General features: G+C 40.0%; 2 protein-coding genes across 3 annotated transcripts in view; one reads left to right on the top strand and one right to left on the bottom strand.

Annotated features, from left to right (window-relative positions):
- The first annotated feature begins 1,456 nt into the window (after positions 1 to 1,456).
- tbc1d7 (TBC1 domain family, member 7) lies at positions 1,457 to 7,575 on the top strand. Its single transcript, XM_056378426.1, has 8 exons — positions 1,457 to 1,735; positions 1,900 to 2,033; positions 2,873 to 2,953; positions 3,205 to 3,395; positions 4,140 to 4,277; positions 4,969 to 5,114; positions 6,589 to 6,718; positions 6,805 to 7,575. Exons 2-8 carry the CDS (start codon positions 1,922 to 1,924, stop codon positions 6,889 to 6,891), a joined length of 885 nt encoding a protein of 294 aa, XP_056234401.1. The 5' UTR covers positions 1,457 to 1,735; positions 1,900 to 1,921; the 3' UTR covers positions 6,892 to 7,575.
- The window catches only part of LOC130170786 (phosphatase and actin regulator 1-like), a 34,660-nt gene continuing 23,555 nt past the window's right edge, over positions 7,213 to 18,317 (bottom strand). For both annotated transcript variants that reach the window (XM_056378420.1, XM_056378419.1), the window contains exons 3-13: positions 17,664 to 17,744; positions 16,657 to 16,779; positions 16,357 to 16,560; positions 15,986 to 16,247; positions 14,639 to 14,847; positions 13,481 to 13,637; positions 11,748 to 11,803; positions 11,590 to 11,651; positions 9,834 to 9,974; positions 9,655 to 9,731; positions 7,213 to 8,621 (exon numbers count right to left, since the gene is read on the bottom strand). In XM_056378420.1, the coding sequence (XP_056234395.1) occupies positions 8,606 to 8,621; positions 9,655 to 9,731; positions 9,834 to 9,974; positions 11,590 to 11,651; positions 11,748 to 11,803; positions 13,481 to 13,637; positions 14,639 to 14,847; positions 15,986 to 16,247; positions 16,357 to 16,560; positions 16,657 to 16,779; positions 17,664 to 17,744 (1,388 nt within the window). In that variant the 3' untranslated portion in view covers positions 7,213 to 8,605. The remainder of the gene's footprint in view (positions 8,622 to 9,654; positions 9,732 to 9,833; positions 9,975 to 11,589; positions 11,652 to 11,747; positions 11,804 to 13,480; positions 13,638 to 14,638; positions 14,848 to 15,985; positions 16,248 to 16,356; positions 16,561 to 16,656; positions 16,780 to 17,663; positions 17,745 to 18,317) is intronic.

The raw sequence follows: 18,317 nt of genomic DNA, 5'->3' as shown, positions 1-18,317 counted from the left end.
ACAGTATAAAACGGCACTCATTAAAGATATAACACTTAGCCTAAGTACTTTATAAGAATATTTATTCTATGAATATTTATAATGACCTTTTTATACATCTATTTTCTTATTCATCTCTGTAGACGTTTTTATGTCACTATAAGGAGTGGATAGCTGCCAAACTCAGTTTTGTTGTAGTATCTATGTATATCAATGATCATACACAAGGATACTGTTGTGTAAATAGCTATATAGTCATTTTCCAGTTGGGCCAAATTGCTTGAAATTTATTTAACATTCCAAATCAGGTTTTAGTGATTTGTGTTTCTTTAGGTAATTTAGAAATCTTTCAGTCAGTGATGCATCTAGGTTTTGTAAACTGTGCATACATTGTTGTACAATTGTTATATGTGTGCATTTTGGACATCCCTATGCCCATAATAGGAGATTTCCTTGTGGACAAATGACAAAGCATAGTAATAATGTATGTATTTATTTAAAAGCAGATATTCAAGCTGGAAAAGTTGTTTCTGCAAAAAGCAGATGCTACTCTGGTTAATTTGATCCTTCAAAATAAAAGCGTATTTATATAGATCCATACATAACAGCTACTCGTCCATAGAAAAAACCTAGCTACAAGAAATTCATTAAATGATATAAATTTAAAAAAAAAGCAAGATTACATACTTATATAAATACATGCATTAGTATATGAAACGTAATAAAACAAAACAAGATGCAGCATAAGTTTGTTCTTATAATCAGTTGTGGAGCAGCTTACACACTGTAATTGATTTTCATAAAACAATATAGTCCCCATTATAGTCTTCAGGTTATTTATGACTCTCATTCAGGGATTCTCAATAAATGATGGTAAATAACTTCACTGAATAGTCGCTGAATAACAGTGTTATTCCTCGTTGCGAAAAGGCAATTTGGGGCCTTTATGATTTGTTTCATATGTGTATATCAGTTTTACAGTAGCCACTGAGAAAAACATTTCAGGGGTGGAATATTATGGCTAACCCTAACCCCACACATTTGTAAACATCTAATTTAAGAACTTTTCAAGGACTTTCCAGACCCAATTCCCTCAAATCCAAGGACCCAACAGCATAGTTTGAGACACAGATCAAGGTTAATTACTGTTTACAGATGCTCACAGACAAACAAATAAAAAAAAGAGAGGCTTGAATGTGTGAACACTTCTCAACTGTTAAAGTGATGACAGACTGTAGTCTCTTGCACACATGCGGACAGTGACACCTTGCCTATTTACTAACATTAATAATAATTAAAAAAAAAAAAAAAAACATAAAAACGTTTATTCGTCCATTTTCAAAAACTTTCAGTACCTTGTTTTTGTTTTCTCAAATTCATAATCTTTACAGAATATCAATGCCCCGCGGGAACCCTGAAACATTTGAGTACTGGATAGAATTTCTCAAGGATTTTATTTTGATAGTTCCACCCGGAAGTGTTTGCTAACAACAACAGTAGCTGTAGCTATCATACAGCAGACCGCACCATCAATTTATCTTTGGAAATGTTGCATCAGCACTGCTACAATGGCGTCCAGCTAAATGTCCTGTCGTCGTCTCGTAGTTTAAGTCAAACGTTACATCACAGAAAGTTTGGAGGTGTTCGGTTTGTGTGTCTAAACTAACATTAGCTTGTTGTCTGGAGTTATGTAGCAGCTAGCTTGAAGCTGTAGGTTGACACCGACTACAGGCAGGAGACGTGGGAGAACACCAAGGTAGGAGCCAACATTTGTGACTCCAGTCTACTAACACACATGTATTATAATTTATTTCCATTAAAGTCAGCCATGCCCTGCAAAGTAAAGATGTAAAATGTTATCTATCACTCAAAAAAAGTAAGTAAAGCTTCACGCTGAAGGATTTTGGGGATGGTGTGCAGGTGTCGCTGACCAGGTCTCACCATGGCTGACGACCCTCAGAGAAACTTCCGTTCTGCATATTATGAGAAGGTGGGCTTCAGGGGAGTGGAGGAGAAGAAATCACTGGAGATACTGCTCAAGGATAATCCTCTGGGTAGGTAACAGTTCATATTCACCAGCACACAGATGAAAGCTGAGTAAAACTTGGCAATCATGCTGAAATTGGTGGTTAAATAAGAAAATGTTGCTCTCAAATGTGATATTTTGTGATTTCCAATGATCTTTTGTGATAGTCACGGCTGTATGTTTGGGTTCTGAAATATTTATTAGACAAAATAAGACATTTAAAGACATCAGCTTGGGCTTCAGGAGAGTTTAAATGGATATTTTCTCAATTTTCAGGCATTTGACAGAACAAATGGCTAATCAATAAATCAACAAAATAAATGATAAAGTAACCAATGATAAAAACGATCATTAGTTGCTGCCCTTAATCACATGTGAACATTAGGAACATACAGAAATGGACAATAAAGGCATAATTAATTTTTACAGCATCACTCTTTCTCAAAATGCAGACAGACATCTAGTAGGATTTACTAGATTATTATTTTCTGTCTTATACCATTTGCATAAACACTGTTTACTTCTTTTTGCATCAAAACATGAAAATGATATGTAGTTTTCTCATCACATGCAACACATATCACATCAGGAACATACAGACATACATGATAAATGTATCAAAATTAGAAAATATCAATAAATAAAGAAACTGTGTGTGTGCAGCTTTTAATAGGAATTGTTATGTTTTCTAGCTTACTAGATTTTCTACATTACTGCCTCTTGTGGGAACACATGGCTAACATAGTATTTGTATACTGTATATACTGTTTACACTTTAATTATGTTATCACATTACATTGTTCCACCACTTATGTGTCTATGATTTCTTCATCATCGAGTTAATAGACATGTTTTACTCTCTAACAGACCTAGAAAAGCTGAGCACCTTCAGTCAGAGGTTCCCCCTCCCCTCCATGTATAGGATCCATGTGTGGAAGGTGCTGTTGGGTAAGAATCACACATGACCAGTAAACACACAGCATCACAAGTCCTGCTACAGGAGCTGTGCAGATAGGACGAGGTGATGTGGGTAAAATCTACAGTAGAACATGAACAAAGTTGTTTTCTTTTTATTATGTAAGCTACTTTGAACAGGATGATGAAAACCCTGTTTAGCTTCATTCAAATTAATCAGTTTTATCCATTTTATTTATTGAAAACTCTCCTTGGCTCTGACCCCTGTTCTCCTGCTCCTGCAGGCATTCTGCCGCCCCACAGTGACTCTCACACTCTGGTTGGATGCTACAGAAAGGAGCAGTACCAGGACATCCTGGAGGCTCTGGAGGTCATGAGATACATCAACTCCTTCACACCCTCCACCCATGTCTACCTACGCATGTTCCAGCTGGAGAGCCAGGTACTCCCACGATGCTCCGAGACCATGCCCCCGGTAAGAAGAACAATCAGAGTGTTACTGTCATATCTGAAACACATTATAAGATGATGTTTGGTGACATTGATCACAGTTTAAGGTTGGGTTGAACTGTTCAGGATGTGATAGGACAGATGTGTTTTCGATGTCATTAGAAAACAACTATGAGTTGTATGAGTATGGGCACATACTGTGGCCTCCTGAAGTTACTGTAATTAACGGATGCCTCACTGTTGAAACAGCTGCAGATATTTGAGGTTAGCTCTGAGCTTTTCATTATGAGTTATTATTCATAACAGGAGAGTGTAAAATTAGTGGTTAGCACGTAGCTGATTACACTGAAAGCCTTCCATACCAAGAGTTAAAACATCACTCACAGTCATCACCACAAAAACAAACCCTTTGTATTTTTACTACCACATCAGCAACTGGTTAATTAAATGTATTTGGGTTCATAATTAAACAGGGAAACTACTCAGAGTTACATGGTAGTGGAGATGTAATCAAATCCCGCTCAATAGGTGTCTCTCACCAAATAGGTCACATTTGTGAAATGTTTGATAATATAAAAATAACAGTATTCTGTATTTTTACATCTGGGTGCTACAGTTTTTGTTATTTTGAAAAATGATATGTAACAGTATAACACTATTCTGCAAGTCTATTTGTTAATGTTGTGATAGACAAACACTGTCACTGTTCTTCATAGGCTGCTGATACTTGAGTTCCTTCCTTCCTTAATTCTCTGGTGCTTTTTTTCAGGATGAAGAAAACGAGGACTTCCTCTCCATCAGCAGAGCCATGGAGGAGATCGTAGATGATCCCGTCGACTGCTACTGGCTGATCAAGTGTTTCGTCAATCAGTTCCACACAAAGTTTGGAGACTCAATACCTCATCTTGTAAGGACATTTGACATCGCCAAACATTAAGTTTCAAAGCAACTTTACTCTGAAAATAGTAACAAATAGTAGTAGATAAAAAAGATTCTCAGAACAATAACTTTAAGCTGCATCTCGTGACCTGCATCAGTGGATGAAATATGCTTCAAACTATCAAAGATTTCTAGTAAGTGAACCTTATGCTAAGAATCATTGCTCAAAAGCAAATTGATTATCAGAAAAAAATACAATAAAAATCTGAATTTATCATAGATTAAAAAAAACAACATATTGAGTTGCTGCTTCCTACAAAGTTTATACTGTTTTCTAAGGCAGCAGCTGCAACTTCGAGTATTGACTGGTTTTAAAATTCACAACACTGGTGTCATTGTTCACTGAATGAGACGGTCTATATTTATAAAGCCAAATGAATTGAAGGCCTTGTATTAGGAGGTCAGGTTTTCAGGAGTTACTCTTCATTTAAACTGAAGTATTTCCTTTATAGTCCTGCTGTAATTTTGACTGTGCGTCATGGCGCTCAGAGACACAAAGTGAACGAGGAATCATGGTGTAAATTTTGTTTATGAAACGCCAGAACTGATGTGACGACGTTCTCATGACTCAGGAGTTTGGATCACATTATTTTTTTATGTGCGTCACCATGAATTAGGACTTTGTTGTTTCCCTCCTGTTCTGGTCTATTCTGGTGCAGCCGAAGAGCCTGGAACATTATCTGAGTCAGGAGGAGCCTCGACTGCTCAACCATCTGAAGAACACCGGTGCTCTGGCTCAGCTGCCCCACGGCCTCTGGTTCAGACGCTGCTTCGCTGGCTGCCTGCCCGAGTCCAGCCTGCAGAGGTCAGTTCACTGTTGGCTGGGAAAACCTGGTTTCCTTTGTAGCATGTTTTAACTCAACGAAGATAAAAAAATATTTTTTATAGCAACCTAGGATGTTGCTATAATAGATCATACAGTAAGCTTCATGCCTGGATCTGTGCTGCTAGCAAACTACAAAGAGACAAAAAAACAGCAGATGTCAGAGATTTTTACCCCCAGGCCTCTTCACACATTCAGATTCAGAATGGCGTTTTTTTTCTTTAGCCTCTCATGAACCTTAAGGTTCTTCTCCAGACATGTTTTAAACTCTGTTAAAATCCTCTGCTATGATTAATATTTTGTTTAACATGGTTTTCACACATAAAAAGTAAAAAAAAAAATTGGAAAACTGTGTCTGAAGCCTGCCCACCACCTGCTTGCTCCAGGTGAAAGAGCAGAGAGTATCGAGATGGAACATCAGAGAGACTCAGCCACATGTTTGAGCCTCAGTCAGACCCAGACCCAGATGAGGAGTCTGTTGAGAGCAGAACCAGAGACTAGCAGATGTATCAGAACGGTTAGCGCAGTTAGCATCTTTGATTTATTTATTAGGTTTACTAGCTTGTTACTGGCAGTGGCTGACACAGTGTTAGCGGTTTTGCTAATGCTAAATCTGGCTCACTGTACTGACAAGGTTTCAGGTTTATTTAGCCCCGCCCCCCGTCCCTACAAGTTGACAGGATTGGTTCCTTAGGTTTATGACTACGCCTGCACGATATGAGGAAAATTTGCAATAACACTGTTCAATATTGCAATGATGATGTGACTTGCGATAAATAAACAAATATTGAAGTGTGCATATACAGTTTAGCTGAGTGAAGCTGAATGGAGAAAACACAGACAAAGGTCACTATCGGTCATCTCCTCCCCAAAAGTTTGTGGCAAATGAAATGAATGTAGCTTTTGTACATGTTTAAATCATGTTGAACAGGTGGTGTGATGAAGGACCCTGATTGCTTTTGTACTAGCAAAGGTTGTGATGACACTCACAGAGCTTCGACTGTAGTTGTTGTCAGCTCCTCTGTGTGTGGGAGGCTGTAGCCCGACACACGGTAGTTTTTTTCCCGGTTCATTTGGCTCCGGCGCTGTGCCTTGAAAACCTCGAAAGTTTCAGCAGATAATCTACATACCCCAAGGTTTTAATTCAGATGTGGAAGCAATTTGTATATGTGATAGTATAGTAAGGTGTAAAAATGTTATGTCATATTAAGGCATAAAATGTCCTATGTATTTATATATATCTGTGTAAAAACGTCTGAAAGCTGCAGACTCAGAGAGAGTCTGTCTTTTTAATCTGTTGAAATATTTACCACTTCCAGGCTCCCAAACACTCAACGTTCACACCTTCTGAAGTTAAGATGTCACTTTCACAGTCCTGTTATACACTGAAGACAGTTGTTATGTCCTCCTAACCTTAGATTGGTCAATATAACCAAATCCTCTATATTTTTTTTAGGGTTTGGGACAAAGTGATCAGCGGCTCCTGTAAGATTCTGGTGTTTGTTGCCTTGGAGATTCTGCTGAGCTACAAGATTATGTTGATGGGCATCAACAGACCTGAAGGCATGGTGAAGTTCTTGTGCAATGTGAGTAAATGAGAATACAACACTATTATGTATGTGTTCCTCTCGGGAGGTGCGTTTGTATAACCTCTGTAACGTTTTCCTTCCAGATTCCACAGGAAAATACGGACGCCATCGTGACTAAAGCCATCGACTTGTGGCATAAATACTGCGGCACCCCGATGCACGCCGTGTAGCTTCACAGACTTCCAGACAGAAGTGAGAAGCTTTCCCAGAACCCTCCAGGACTCCTTAACTCCACTGAGACAGACTGTGGCGTTCACTGTCCGTGGGGCTTTGTCTCTGCTTGACTGAACTGAAAACTCATCATGGGCTTCTTTTGATAAGCCCATGAACTGTGGAACCACTTGCCATACTTGACCAGTCAATTTCCAGCTTTCCCCAAAGACTGTGACAAACTGCACAGGGGAAGGTCGGAGTTGGCAGATACGGACACAAAGGAGATCACTGAAGCATGACGTGTGATGATAACCTGATTGTAAAAAGACAAAGAGGCGTAAACTTATTATTTTTTAATAAGTTTCTTTCTTTAAGAAACTGCATACATCATAGAAGACTCACAATAAATTAATACCCACATGCAGTTTTTCTGCTTTACAAAAAAACATTTGAAAAGTCTTGCTTACTTTCTTTGCTATGTACACGTCTTAGATTTCTGAGAATATTCCTCTCTCAAAACATTTTACTGTACAAGCGACAGTGATATTACTGACTCTTGTACACAGACACACACACACACACACACACACTCAGTCATAACACATACAACAGAGCAACAAGTTCTCCCAATAATATTGTCAAAACTGCCAATTCATGGACTGAATATAGACTGTAAACAATAAAAAACAAAAAGTAAGGTGGCAGGGTTTCCATATATTGTACCGCACAATGACATATAAAAAAAAAAAGGTTTTATTCAGCAGAGAGTTCGGCAACATTTTACTGTGTCTACAGATAATATTCTGTATCAAATGAATTGAGTGAATTTGGCAACTTTTAAATCCCTGTAAACAAAACTGTAGGCACAGCGAGACGGTGGATTACTGAACTCTCAACAGCACTCGCTCTGGGTTGCATTCAAGGTCACGACTTCTACAGCAAGTCAAGTTGCTTTGGTTTAAACCGGGGATTTGAAGTCTGAATCCAGGAACTCTTGAATGCAGCCCATCAACAGATGCACAAATAAGGAGAAAATCTGAAATTATTGCTCAGTTGACTGATGTGAATGCATTAGGAGCCCATCATTTTCTTTATTGTTACTGGCTTTTAAGAAGCATTATGGGATGTTGATTAGGATTTTAGGAGATTTTGGCTTCAGGTTCAGCTGCCTACAACAGCATAAGCTGTGGTAAATATTTTCATTCCTGTGGCTAAATGAGATAAACGGTTATTGAGATGTCATCTGTAGAATTAAACTGTGCCAATACAAGCACGCCCCCAAGGAAAGATAGAGTCCGGTTGAGAGAGGAGAGTGAGAACATGGTGAAAGGCAAGAAAACAATCCCTGTGTAAAAAAAGAAAAATCCCATCTTCACCTTCTACCGTTCCTGTCCTTGTAATTGGCAGATTCTGTGTTTGACGTCCAGAATCTTTATTCAAAAACAAAAGTGCTGCAAAGGAAACGTGTCGCCGCCTCCTCATCATAAAAAAACAACAGTTAAAAGCTTTTGAATATCAAGAAGCCTCTAAAACCTCCACTGAGCGGAGACGCCAGCCGAGAGGGTTCAATCCATCCGAAAGTTCCTGTAATGGTTCAAACTCTCGGTGTGTCGAGTCCAGTCTGTCAGGCTGAAGTCGACGCTTGGGGGTGGGGGTGCTAGTAGCAGTCTGAACGCTTGAGGCTTCAGTGGGAGGAGTACAAAACCATGGCTGAGGTCTGACTGAGCCACTTTATGGCCGATGGAACCTGCAAGGAGAAAACAACGACAAAGAGAACGTGAGCAACATCTGAGAAGCAGGCAGGTTTGGAAACCAGATGAATCGTCTTTCAAATCTACACGAATCTCCTGCTTTTTCATGAAGAGCACAGGTGAAAATATTGAATATGCCTAAAACTAATGACCAAATTCCAATCAGTCTCTGCTGCTTTTGGGGTTGATGCTAATGTGCTGTACTAGTGCAAAAGTCAGCATTGGTGGCTCTGCTGTTTTTGCCAAGTGGGAGATACTGTAGCTGTCAGAAACTCTCCAACTTCTCAGATTAAACCATGTGGCTGATTTCAGCAGTTTCACACAGACAAACTGCAGCTTGGACTGATACAGGTTAAACGAGTTACAATGTAATCTGAGATTCGTAAAACCCTTTGAATTTAATTACATGACCTTTCCTCTAGCGCCACCCCCAGGACAAACTTTACAATTTTGCCCCACTAGTGATAATGACCTAAGGCTATGTCCACACTAATGTGTTTCCATTTTAAAATCAGTGTTTTAAAATTAAAACTATCTCCGTCCAGACAAGCTGAAATCGCATACATACATGAGCAGTCACTAACACTGGGCATGTGCCGGTGTAAGAGGGAAGCAGATTGTCTACTCTGCAGTTGATAAGTTGCACAAAATACTCTGAACAAAGGAACAGCAAAGACAGTTGTAGCGTTAAAATGCTAAAATTAAGTGAACAACAGCTGCCATCAATGACAAAAAGGTCAGTAACGCTTGTAATAGCCATGTTGCATTCACTGGTAGTCTTGACTCAATCATGGAGCACGCACGGGGGTTTCTGTCGGCTTCAGAAGTGTTTCCACAGCTCTCCGTTTTAACGGCTTGAAAACTCCAGAGTTGCTTGGATGACAGACATAAACGCAGCTAAAGAGATGTGTTTTAAAACTAAAACTATCAGTGTGAATGTAGCCGAAGACATGCTAAATGTGTCATGTGTATCACAGTTAGCTCTCTGAATGTGTTGGTGGTGTGGTTGTAGTCCTGCAGTCTTCTCACCTGGTCAGATGGCGACTCGACTCATGCACTTCCATCTCTGTGCTTTTGAACTCGTTTAACTCCTTTCTTATGGCGGCCTGAGCGACACACAAAAACACACACACACGCATATTTACATAGAGTCCATGCTGTGTGTTCAGACAACTTGAATCCAGAGTGAACCACGTCTTTAAGCTAACCTTATCAGCAGCTGTTAGCCGAGTCCACGGCTTGTCCGCTCTCCTGTCGTAGTCCTGAGCCTCGGCCACCTCCACGTAGTCACTGAAGCGGATCAGGATCTTCGCTTCCCTCAGCTCCTCCACTGTCGGCCTCTGGCTGAGCTGCAGGAGGTGGAGGGAGAGAAGCCATTATTAAAATGGATACTAGGGAAGATGAGTCTGTGCAGAAAAGGAAAGGATAAAACTACTAACATTACGACTGTGACAAATTATTCTTTGCTTGAAGGCTCTGATTCAATCTGTGCACAGCGGCTTAGGATCCTCATATCACTCCAACAGCTGCTGACACAAAGCTGGTTCAAGTGTTTTCCTACTTAGGTCTTATGTTCCCCTTTTATGCCAATCAACAAATGGATCAACTTTGAGGAACATATATTTAATATATATTATGATTGTCTGTTATTATCTGAAATTTAGCACATTCACCCCACGATTTGTTTTTAATACAAACACAAGAGTGAAAATGTCCAGAAATACTTTTCACATCTTTCCATTTTACCTAATTGATCCCTTTTTAAAAAAGAGACTCAGAGACAAAACTAGAAAAGCAAATTATTTTCAAATTACATTACATTTACATATTACACAATTTCTAAAAGAATAAAAACAAACTTGGGTTTTACTCTATAAAAATTCAGATAATCACATATCATTCATTATTGCTGTGGCAGCTGTTGTGAGCCCCTTATCCTAACCTTTTTTCTTTAATTAACAATTTACTTATTGAATTTCCCTAAATACAGAGCAATCTACAAGAGAAAACACAGTGGTAAAGCATCAAAGATAAGGAAAACGAGAAAAAAAAATTAAAAAATGAATGTGATCCCTTAAGTCCATTCACCCGAACCCATACAAAAGGTACAAAAACATAAGTACCAGAGGACTGAAAAAAAAGGGGGAATGTTTAGTGAAGTTAATACCAATTCCACACACCAAGTTTCAACTATACATACATCCACTGATGCCTGTGTGTGTGTCAAGTATTTCTCATTGTTAGCCCACAGCAGATTGTGAAATATTACCCATACAGCTACTAAAATCGGTACCACTTTACAATAAGATGACCCTTATTAAGGATTTATGAGTGGTTTATAATTACTTCATTAATTAGCTTGTTAACACAGTTATAAATAATAGTCAGTCATTAGTAAGAGTAATGAGTATGAAGCATGAACTTGATTTTGCCAAATAGACAGTCTGCATCAATGTATGAAAACTGTTTATTTATGATTTATAAAGTCATGACAACCCAATTATAGACCATTAATAAATCCTGTATGAGGCTCGTCTTATTGTAAAGTGGTGCCCTGAAATCAGCTCAGCATTGATCATAGAGATGTGGCTTTCTTTTGACGTTAAACATGATTTTTTTCTGATGCCATGTACGTGCATGGGGAAATGTCTTGAAACCACACCCTTACCTTAACCGTCACAACTGAATCCCCAACCCTAACCTAAACCTAAACCTAAACTCTAACCCTAAAACCAAGTCTAACCCTCAAACAGGCCTTTAAACTGGTCGGGTCCACGAGTATATTAAAACAAGCCTATGTGCACACATAGAGAGTAAGAGGATGATGTAACAGATAATACTATCATTTTTTCAAAAGGGGGGCTGCAATATGAAGGATGGCAGTTCGGTCGCCACGGCAACCATGCTCATATCTCCATCTCTCCTCTGATCAAAGACTCTCAGACCGTCTCTCCTCCATCTTACCTTTCTGGACAAATGTCTCTTGATCTCCCTTTTTTCCTCCTGCTCCTCCAGATCATTTCGAGCTGCAGGGGAAAAAAAAAAAACCATGATCACACACACTGATGATTGATGTTGGTCGTTTTCTCTCTCTCTCTCTCATGCTATGCAAAGTGACTTACGTTTGAGAATGTTCCTCTGCTCCAGCTCCTCTGCTGTCGGCCTTTGACTCAACCGCCTGGAAAATAAAACATATCTATTTCAGGAAACCTATTTTTATATGATTTTAATGTTTGTGTGTTTTCAGATCTTCACCGTGCTCAAACAAAATCTTATACGAGGCGGAGATTTCACTCTTGCAGACAGAGCTGACTGTGCATGTAATATCATTTTTTATGAGGCTGTGATGTTGTGAATTTACAACGGTGGGGTGGGGGGGGGGTTGAAGTGATTCAGACAGCTGAGCAGAGATTGATGGTGAGCGAGGACAGAAGGAGCTAAAGGACAGAGCTCTTCAAAGATGGCTGACAACAAACTCGCAGTGTATTTTGTTTTTCAGGGTAAATGGCACCGATGTGATCAGGATTTACATTCCATTGGAAGAGTTCAAATCAAATCATTTCTAAGTGATAAAACGTGATGTGATGTATTAAAATAATGGATGGAATGGATAAAGCGAACATCATAAATTCAACCGAGGTGTCGGTTTAACCACTTAATGTAAAGCTTGTATACAGTATGTGACATCAAGTGGTGACATAAGGTCAAAGATGAACTTAATGTCTCCAGAAAATATCTCAATTAAATCATGTTCTACACGTAAAATTCAGTTGGTGCTGAAACAGTTTAGTGGCTCGTTAAACGTCCTCTGGTTCCACCTTCTTAACTGTGAGGATTTGTTTTTTTTTTCTGTTTTGTATCATTGAATCTTAAATATCTTTTTGTGTGTGACTGTTGGCAAAACAAAAAGAATCTGAGCACGTCCACCAGGCATCTGACCAGGAAACGAATCTTGACACTGTATATGTTGAAAATGAATTACAACTGAATTTATTCTATTGGACAAACATCTAGACTTTGAAAACCGTCTTTCTGAATGAATGTGGTCTTCATTTTCACTTTACTTCCAATGTATATTTATTTTTGAGTTCTCAAATTCAGATTGAAAATGAATGTGCTTAATAATCAAACGATATATTCAAGTTGCTCAGTCTCAAAAAGTTCAGTTCATCCCAAAACAATATATTATATATATTATTATATATATTTATCTATTGTCAGTATAGATTCAGATCAGTGTTTTCCCAGCTTTGAGAAGCAGCAGGAGCACTGCTACAGAAGCTGACTGCAAAAACATGTTTTAGACACTTTAAAAAAAATCCCCACAGAAAAAAAGCCAACCTCAGTTGAAGTGGATGCTTTATTTTGAGGCTAAAACACATTTTTGCACTCAGCTTCTGCACCAGTGCTCCTGCTGCTTCTCTAAACTGGCAGCGCGCTGATCTGAATCTGCTGTAGATAACACACTGAGCATAGATAAGTACCTCACACAACCCCATGTCTAATAACCATGAACTATCACTTTTAATGGTTCTGCATTGGGAATGATTTATGATTGAGATGTTATATGACCGCACGTTAACTGTACGTCCACTGTCTTGATCCTACATCTTTAATCCCTCCCCTCCTCTCAGCGCTTCCTCCTCCCTCCATTATGACTCATCATCCATCATCTGCTCCCTTCAGCAGCCAGGTCGCATCTACCACAGCTCACGTGGGTTAAAGCTCTTTGCAGGTGACTGGGTGGGCCTGTGTGTGGATGTGTGTGTGTGCATATGTGTGTGTGTGTGTGTGTGTGTGTGTGTGTGTGTGTGTGTGTGTGTGTGTGTGTGTGTGTGTGTTTCAGGCGGCTCACCTGGTCAGTTTGGTGGCCGTCTGTTGTCGGGACTCGAGTCTCTCCTGGTCCGACTGCAGCGGCAGGATGTTCTTCTCCTCCAGCTCCCTCTTCGATGGACGGTTACTCAGCTTGATGGCCAGAGAGTCCTTCCGTAAGACCTTCATGGCCAGTGTGCCTGCAGTCATCACACAGAGGGGGGAAGACGTGTGTTGTGTGGATATAAAGTGTCATCTTAGCTATGCAGATCCAGACTAGTGAACTCTCACTTCATAAAAAGAGCATAGTTTTGTTTGGGTTATTTATGACTGTTGTCCTAATTTTGTTGCATTTCACTGGTTTTATTTCAGGGTTTCAGAAGCTAACAGGCAGAATCAGATCCACATCCATCTTGTCTTAAGTAATTATCTTCAGTATCTTAATTGTCTCCATGAGCTCCAACCACTGACTGTGTTGGTAACAGGGCGAAATACAGTAACTAACATGGGTATGCATCTGTCTCTTTGACCTCACACAGGAACTTTGCCTCGTGTACGGTATCTCCCCCCACACCCCCACCTTGCTGCTTTCCCTCACACTTCTGGTCTAAACTGTTGTCTCACGCTTGTGTTTTTTAAATAGTTTTTTGTGCCTTTATTGAGCCGTCATCTTCACTAATCAATAGGTATTTTTTAGGAAGAATGAATGAAATGACTGGAAAGTGAAGGGAGTCACAAACCACAGAGAATTATCTCCAACTTCAGCCTTTCTAAGCTCATTGCTCCCAAATAAAATTAATTACTGCAGCTTTAATTTTTCTTTTGCTTATTGTTCCACCTTCTTTCTTCTTCTGTTTTTTTCTGGTAAAATGTGAATATAACCACATCAGCTGTTACAATCCATTTTCCCGCTTTTCTTATGCATTATTTAGTATATGTATATTGCTGGTGCAAAAATATAATAAATAAATACACTGTATACATAATGCTGAGATGAATAATTCACATCTCTGATTACAACCTGCAGCCGAGTGCTGCACATCACGTGATGCCTGCACTTGTGCAACCGTATGGAGACACATATGTTCATATATATATATATATATATATATATATATATATATATATATGTGTGTGTACTTCATGAATATGTATTATGATTTACAGCAACCGGTGACTGATTGATGGAAAAGACACCTACTTGTAAACAGTGTGTCATCCTCATCTTCCTCCTCGTCTTCATCTTCCTCCTCCTCGTCGTCTTCTTCCTCATCCTCGTCGTCCTCCTCCTCCTCTTCCTCCTCGTCCTTGTACATCCCCGGCAGGTCCTCGTAGTCCGCTTCGCTGGGGAGGTTCTCTTTGTCATCGTCGCACTCGATCATCACCGTGGGAACGCCGTGCATCATGGAGCTGCAGGTTGGTGGGAAAGGGTAAGAGGTCAGAGGCGTTTTAGAAGATCTAACTGTTTGGGATGAGTCCAGTGATGGGAACCAAGAGAAGTTACTTATAAGGACTTGTAATGGGCTGAATGTTAATTGGTTGCATTGGGAAATTAATTGGCAACAGTTTATGTATTTGATTGATCGTTTAAAATACCAAACAAATGTGAGGATTTGCTGCTTTTCTGTTTTATATTAGTATATCACAAGTTTTGATTATGTTGGTTGGACAAAACAAAGACGACACCTTGGGCTCATGAGAACTCGTGGTCGCACTTTTAAGTGAATCTGTGGTTTCCAACCTTTTCAACATGTGACCCCTCAAAGTTACATCTGCTTGTACCTCTTCACTGGTTGTGTTAGTTAACTGGTTATGACTAGTTCAACCAGAGTGACTTTCTTCTCCTTGTTTGAGTCATTTTTAGAGGCAGAAATATTTTTTTTTTCTTCATTCCTGTCTTATTTAGCTCACGGCGACTCTGCAGATTTGTCTTGTGACGCCTTGTGGAGTTTCAAACAACTGGATTAAAAGATTAACTGCAAAAATAATTCATTATTAGATATAAAATTACAGTTAGATGCAGCCTTTTGAATTCTACAGGAGTACAAAGTGTTTAAGATGAGGTCTGTGCAGAACATTTTATTCCAGGCTCAGACTTCAGGTCCTTTTAAGATGTTTCAGATCAGTCACAGCTTTCAGCCCTTGACGACCTGCTGGACGAGAGGAGGGGAATCAGCAGAAACAAACACGAACAAACGTCTTTTGGGAATAAAACCTGAAGTGCCACTGAACATTACCGATGTTGTAAAACTAGATGAGAAAAGGTGAAAAACTGGTTGTCTTCCTCTATGACACATCACACAGGATAAATTCTGAATGCTTATTTTCATTCTCAACACCACACGTCAGATCAGACCATTAGTTGTCTGGTTCTGCCAATCTGGATGAATTTATCAAATAAGATCTGTCAATGTCAATTTTGAATTTTTCAGCTGAACTAAAGGATCAGATTTTCCTTTACATGTTGAAAACCCAGGCAGAAAAATGAATCGTGAGCTTTTTCTCTCAGCTCGTGAGAGAGCTGACGTTCAGCCGCTGTGACCCTCACCTCTCAAACCTCTGCATGGTGAGGGCCAGGGTCTTGTTGAGCTCCTCGATGATCCTGCTGGGCGGGTGGAGGGGAACGGGCAGCGTCCCGTACTGCAACGAGTGCCCGCCCATTGGAGCGTGGCCGGGAGGGGCGGGGCACTTCTGGAAGGCGAGCGGAGAGGGCTCCATGCTCCCTGCAGGCACGGAGATCATGAGCTTCTTTGGAGGTAGAGGAGGAGATAACTTCACCGACATGCACGGCAGCTTCACCGGGGCTCCGTCTGCACCGAGGAGGTGAAAGGTTAGGTGTGTGTGTGTGTGTGTGTGTGTATGTGTGTGTGTGTGTGCAGAGAGTCAGAAACACACCTGCGTGAATGAAGCTGAACGCACCTGTAATGTGGTTGGGCAGCCTGGTGAAGGGTTTGGGCGGCAGCGCAGGAGGTTGTTTGTGTAGCGTTGGAGGTCTGGACAGTGTTGATTCAGCGCCGTCAGCCAGATACACAGTGGACTTCTTCGTGGGCGGAGCCTGGCTGGATTTCTGGGCGTGGTCCTGTTGGCATGCACCGTCACTGGGCATCTGAAACTCCAGGGAACCTGAAAAGAGAAACAAATCAAAGAAATAAAACAGTCAAATGCAACAATGCGAGATGAGAGGCGAGATGACGACGGTGCTGCGGCTCTGCTGCCTACCTACACCTGCGGCTGCTCCCTCCATCATTTCAGCACCATCAGACTCTGACAGGCCGGAGCCGAGCACTGGGGAGCGTCCGTTCTCCATCTTCACCTCCTCCCGTACAGATGGAGATGATCCGTCTGCAGAGGAAGACAGAGCAGGAGAGGGGGGAGGGGAGAAGGGGAAAACTGTGGATCTGGCAACAAGTTACTACAGTTTAGAGCTACTAGTGCTAAAGCAATTACTCAATTAACCAGGTTTGCTAATCAATTAATCGCTTAGGTCAATTATCAAGCAAACATACCAAACATTCACTGACTCCATCTTCTCAAATGGGACTTTTTGTTTCTTTTCTCTAGTTTGTTTCATTGTAACTGAAATTATTTGGCTTCAGTTGGACAAACAAACAGATTGTGAGAACTCAGGATGATCCATTTTCTGACATTAAAAACTTAAATAATTAATAAAAAAATCTCTCAACTAATCAATGACTGATTTTGTTCATAAAATGTCAAAAATAATGATAAATGCCTATCACAAGCTGCACATGTGAAAAGCAATAACTTCTGTCACCTTGAAATAATAATTGAAATAATTCAACACCACAATTTTGTCAGTCAAGTAACATATTATAACATCATCATGATCCCACTGAAAACTACATAAATATTGGATTACTGCCCAACGACCAAGTCTGAAAACCACAAGATATTCCAACAATGAAAGCTAATGTTCAACTTAGAAAAGGATCAAATCTTCACATTTGAGAAGCTGGAACCGGCAAAAAAGAGTTATTAATCAACTATCAAAATAGCTGCCAATTAGTTTTCTGTTGATCCTCTAATGAATTCATTGACTAATCATTGCAGATCCAAAAAGAAGAAAAAAAAAAAAAACACTTTCAAAAACAACCCAAAAAAGATGAATAATTTAATTTAAATCCTGTCTGATCAGTTAATTAATTAATCAAGTGGTCATTTCAGCACTTTATTTCAGATTTGATTGATCAGCTGTTTCCTGTTACCTTTCTCATACACCTCCTTCAGCACTCCTTTCTTGATGAGCTCCTCTCGGCTCTGACGCGTGGACATCTTCCTCTCCAGCACTGAGGATCACAGAGGACATGAGACTGTGAGGCGCTGAGGATGTGATCAGTGCAGAGGAATGTATGAGCTGCAGCAGACGTTTGTTAGGACCTGTGCCTCCATCGCTGCTGCTGCTGCTCAGTAATGATCTTGTGACTGAACATCTGAGCTGCACACACACACACGCAGGCACGCACACACACACACGCGCGCGCACACACGCACACACTTCACCTCCAGCTGGATGTTTCTCTATTGATGTTGGAATGTGGCCGCCCTTTCAAAATTAAAGCTCAACTACTATATTGAAAGACTAAAGCCACATTTCAGTCTGTTCTAAAATCTGTTTTGCTAAATGATCAAACTGACTTTTCACTTCATCTGCTGTTTGTATATTCTGTACAATCTGCACATTCAGTAGCTGCGTTCAATTCAGATCTGTATCTAATCCTGGTAAATATGAGTGCTGCATTTTTGACACATATTCTTGAACATCTTGCATCAATAACCTTTATTTAATCAGGTGATCTCACTGAGATTAAGATATTTTTGGCCAAAGATTTTTACATTACTTCCCACTTCTTATTTATTAT

This window comes from Seriola aureovittata, chromosome 6, assembly GCF_021018895.1.
Source record: "Seriola aureovittata isolate HTS-2021-v1 ecotype China chromosome 6, ASM2101889v1, whole genome shotgun sequence".
Taxonomy (NCBI): domain Eukaryota; kingdom Metazoa; phylum Chordata; class Actinopteri; order Carangiformes; family Carangidae; genus Seriola; species Seriola aureovittata.
This window is presented reverse-complemented; position numbering and strand designations above follow the sequence as displayed.

Excerpts from the sequence above, each read along its gene's own strand:
- tbc1d7 (XM_056378426.1), top strand. The coding sequence starts at position 1,922 with ATGGCTGACGACCCTCAGAGAAACTTCCGTTCTGCATATTATGAGAAG. Across the intron at positions 2,954-3,204 it reads TGTGTGGAAGGTGCTGTTGG|GCATTCTGCCGCCCCACAGT; the intron begins GTAAGAATCACA and ends CTGCTCCTGCAG. Across the intron at positions 6,719-6,804 it reads TGGTGAAGTTCTTGTGCAAT|ATTCCACAGGAAAATACGGA; the intron begins GTGAGTAAATGA and ends TTTTCCTTCCAG.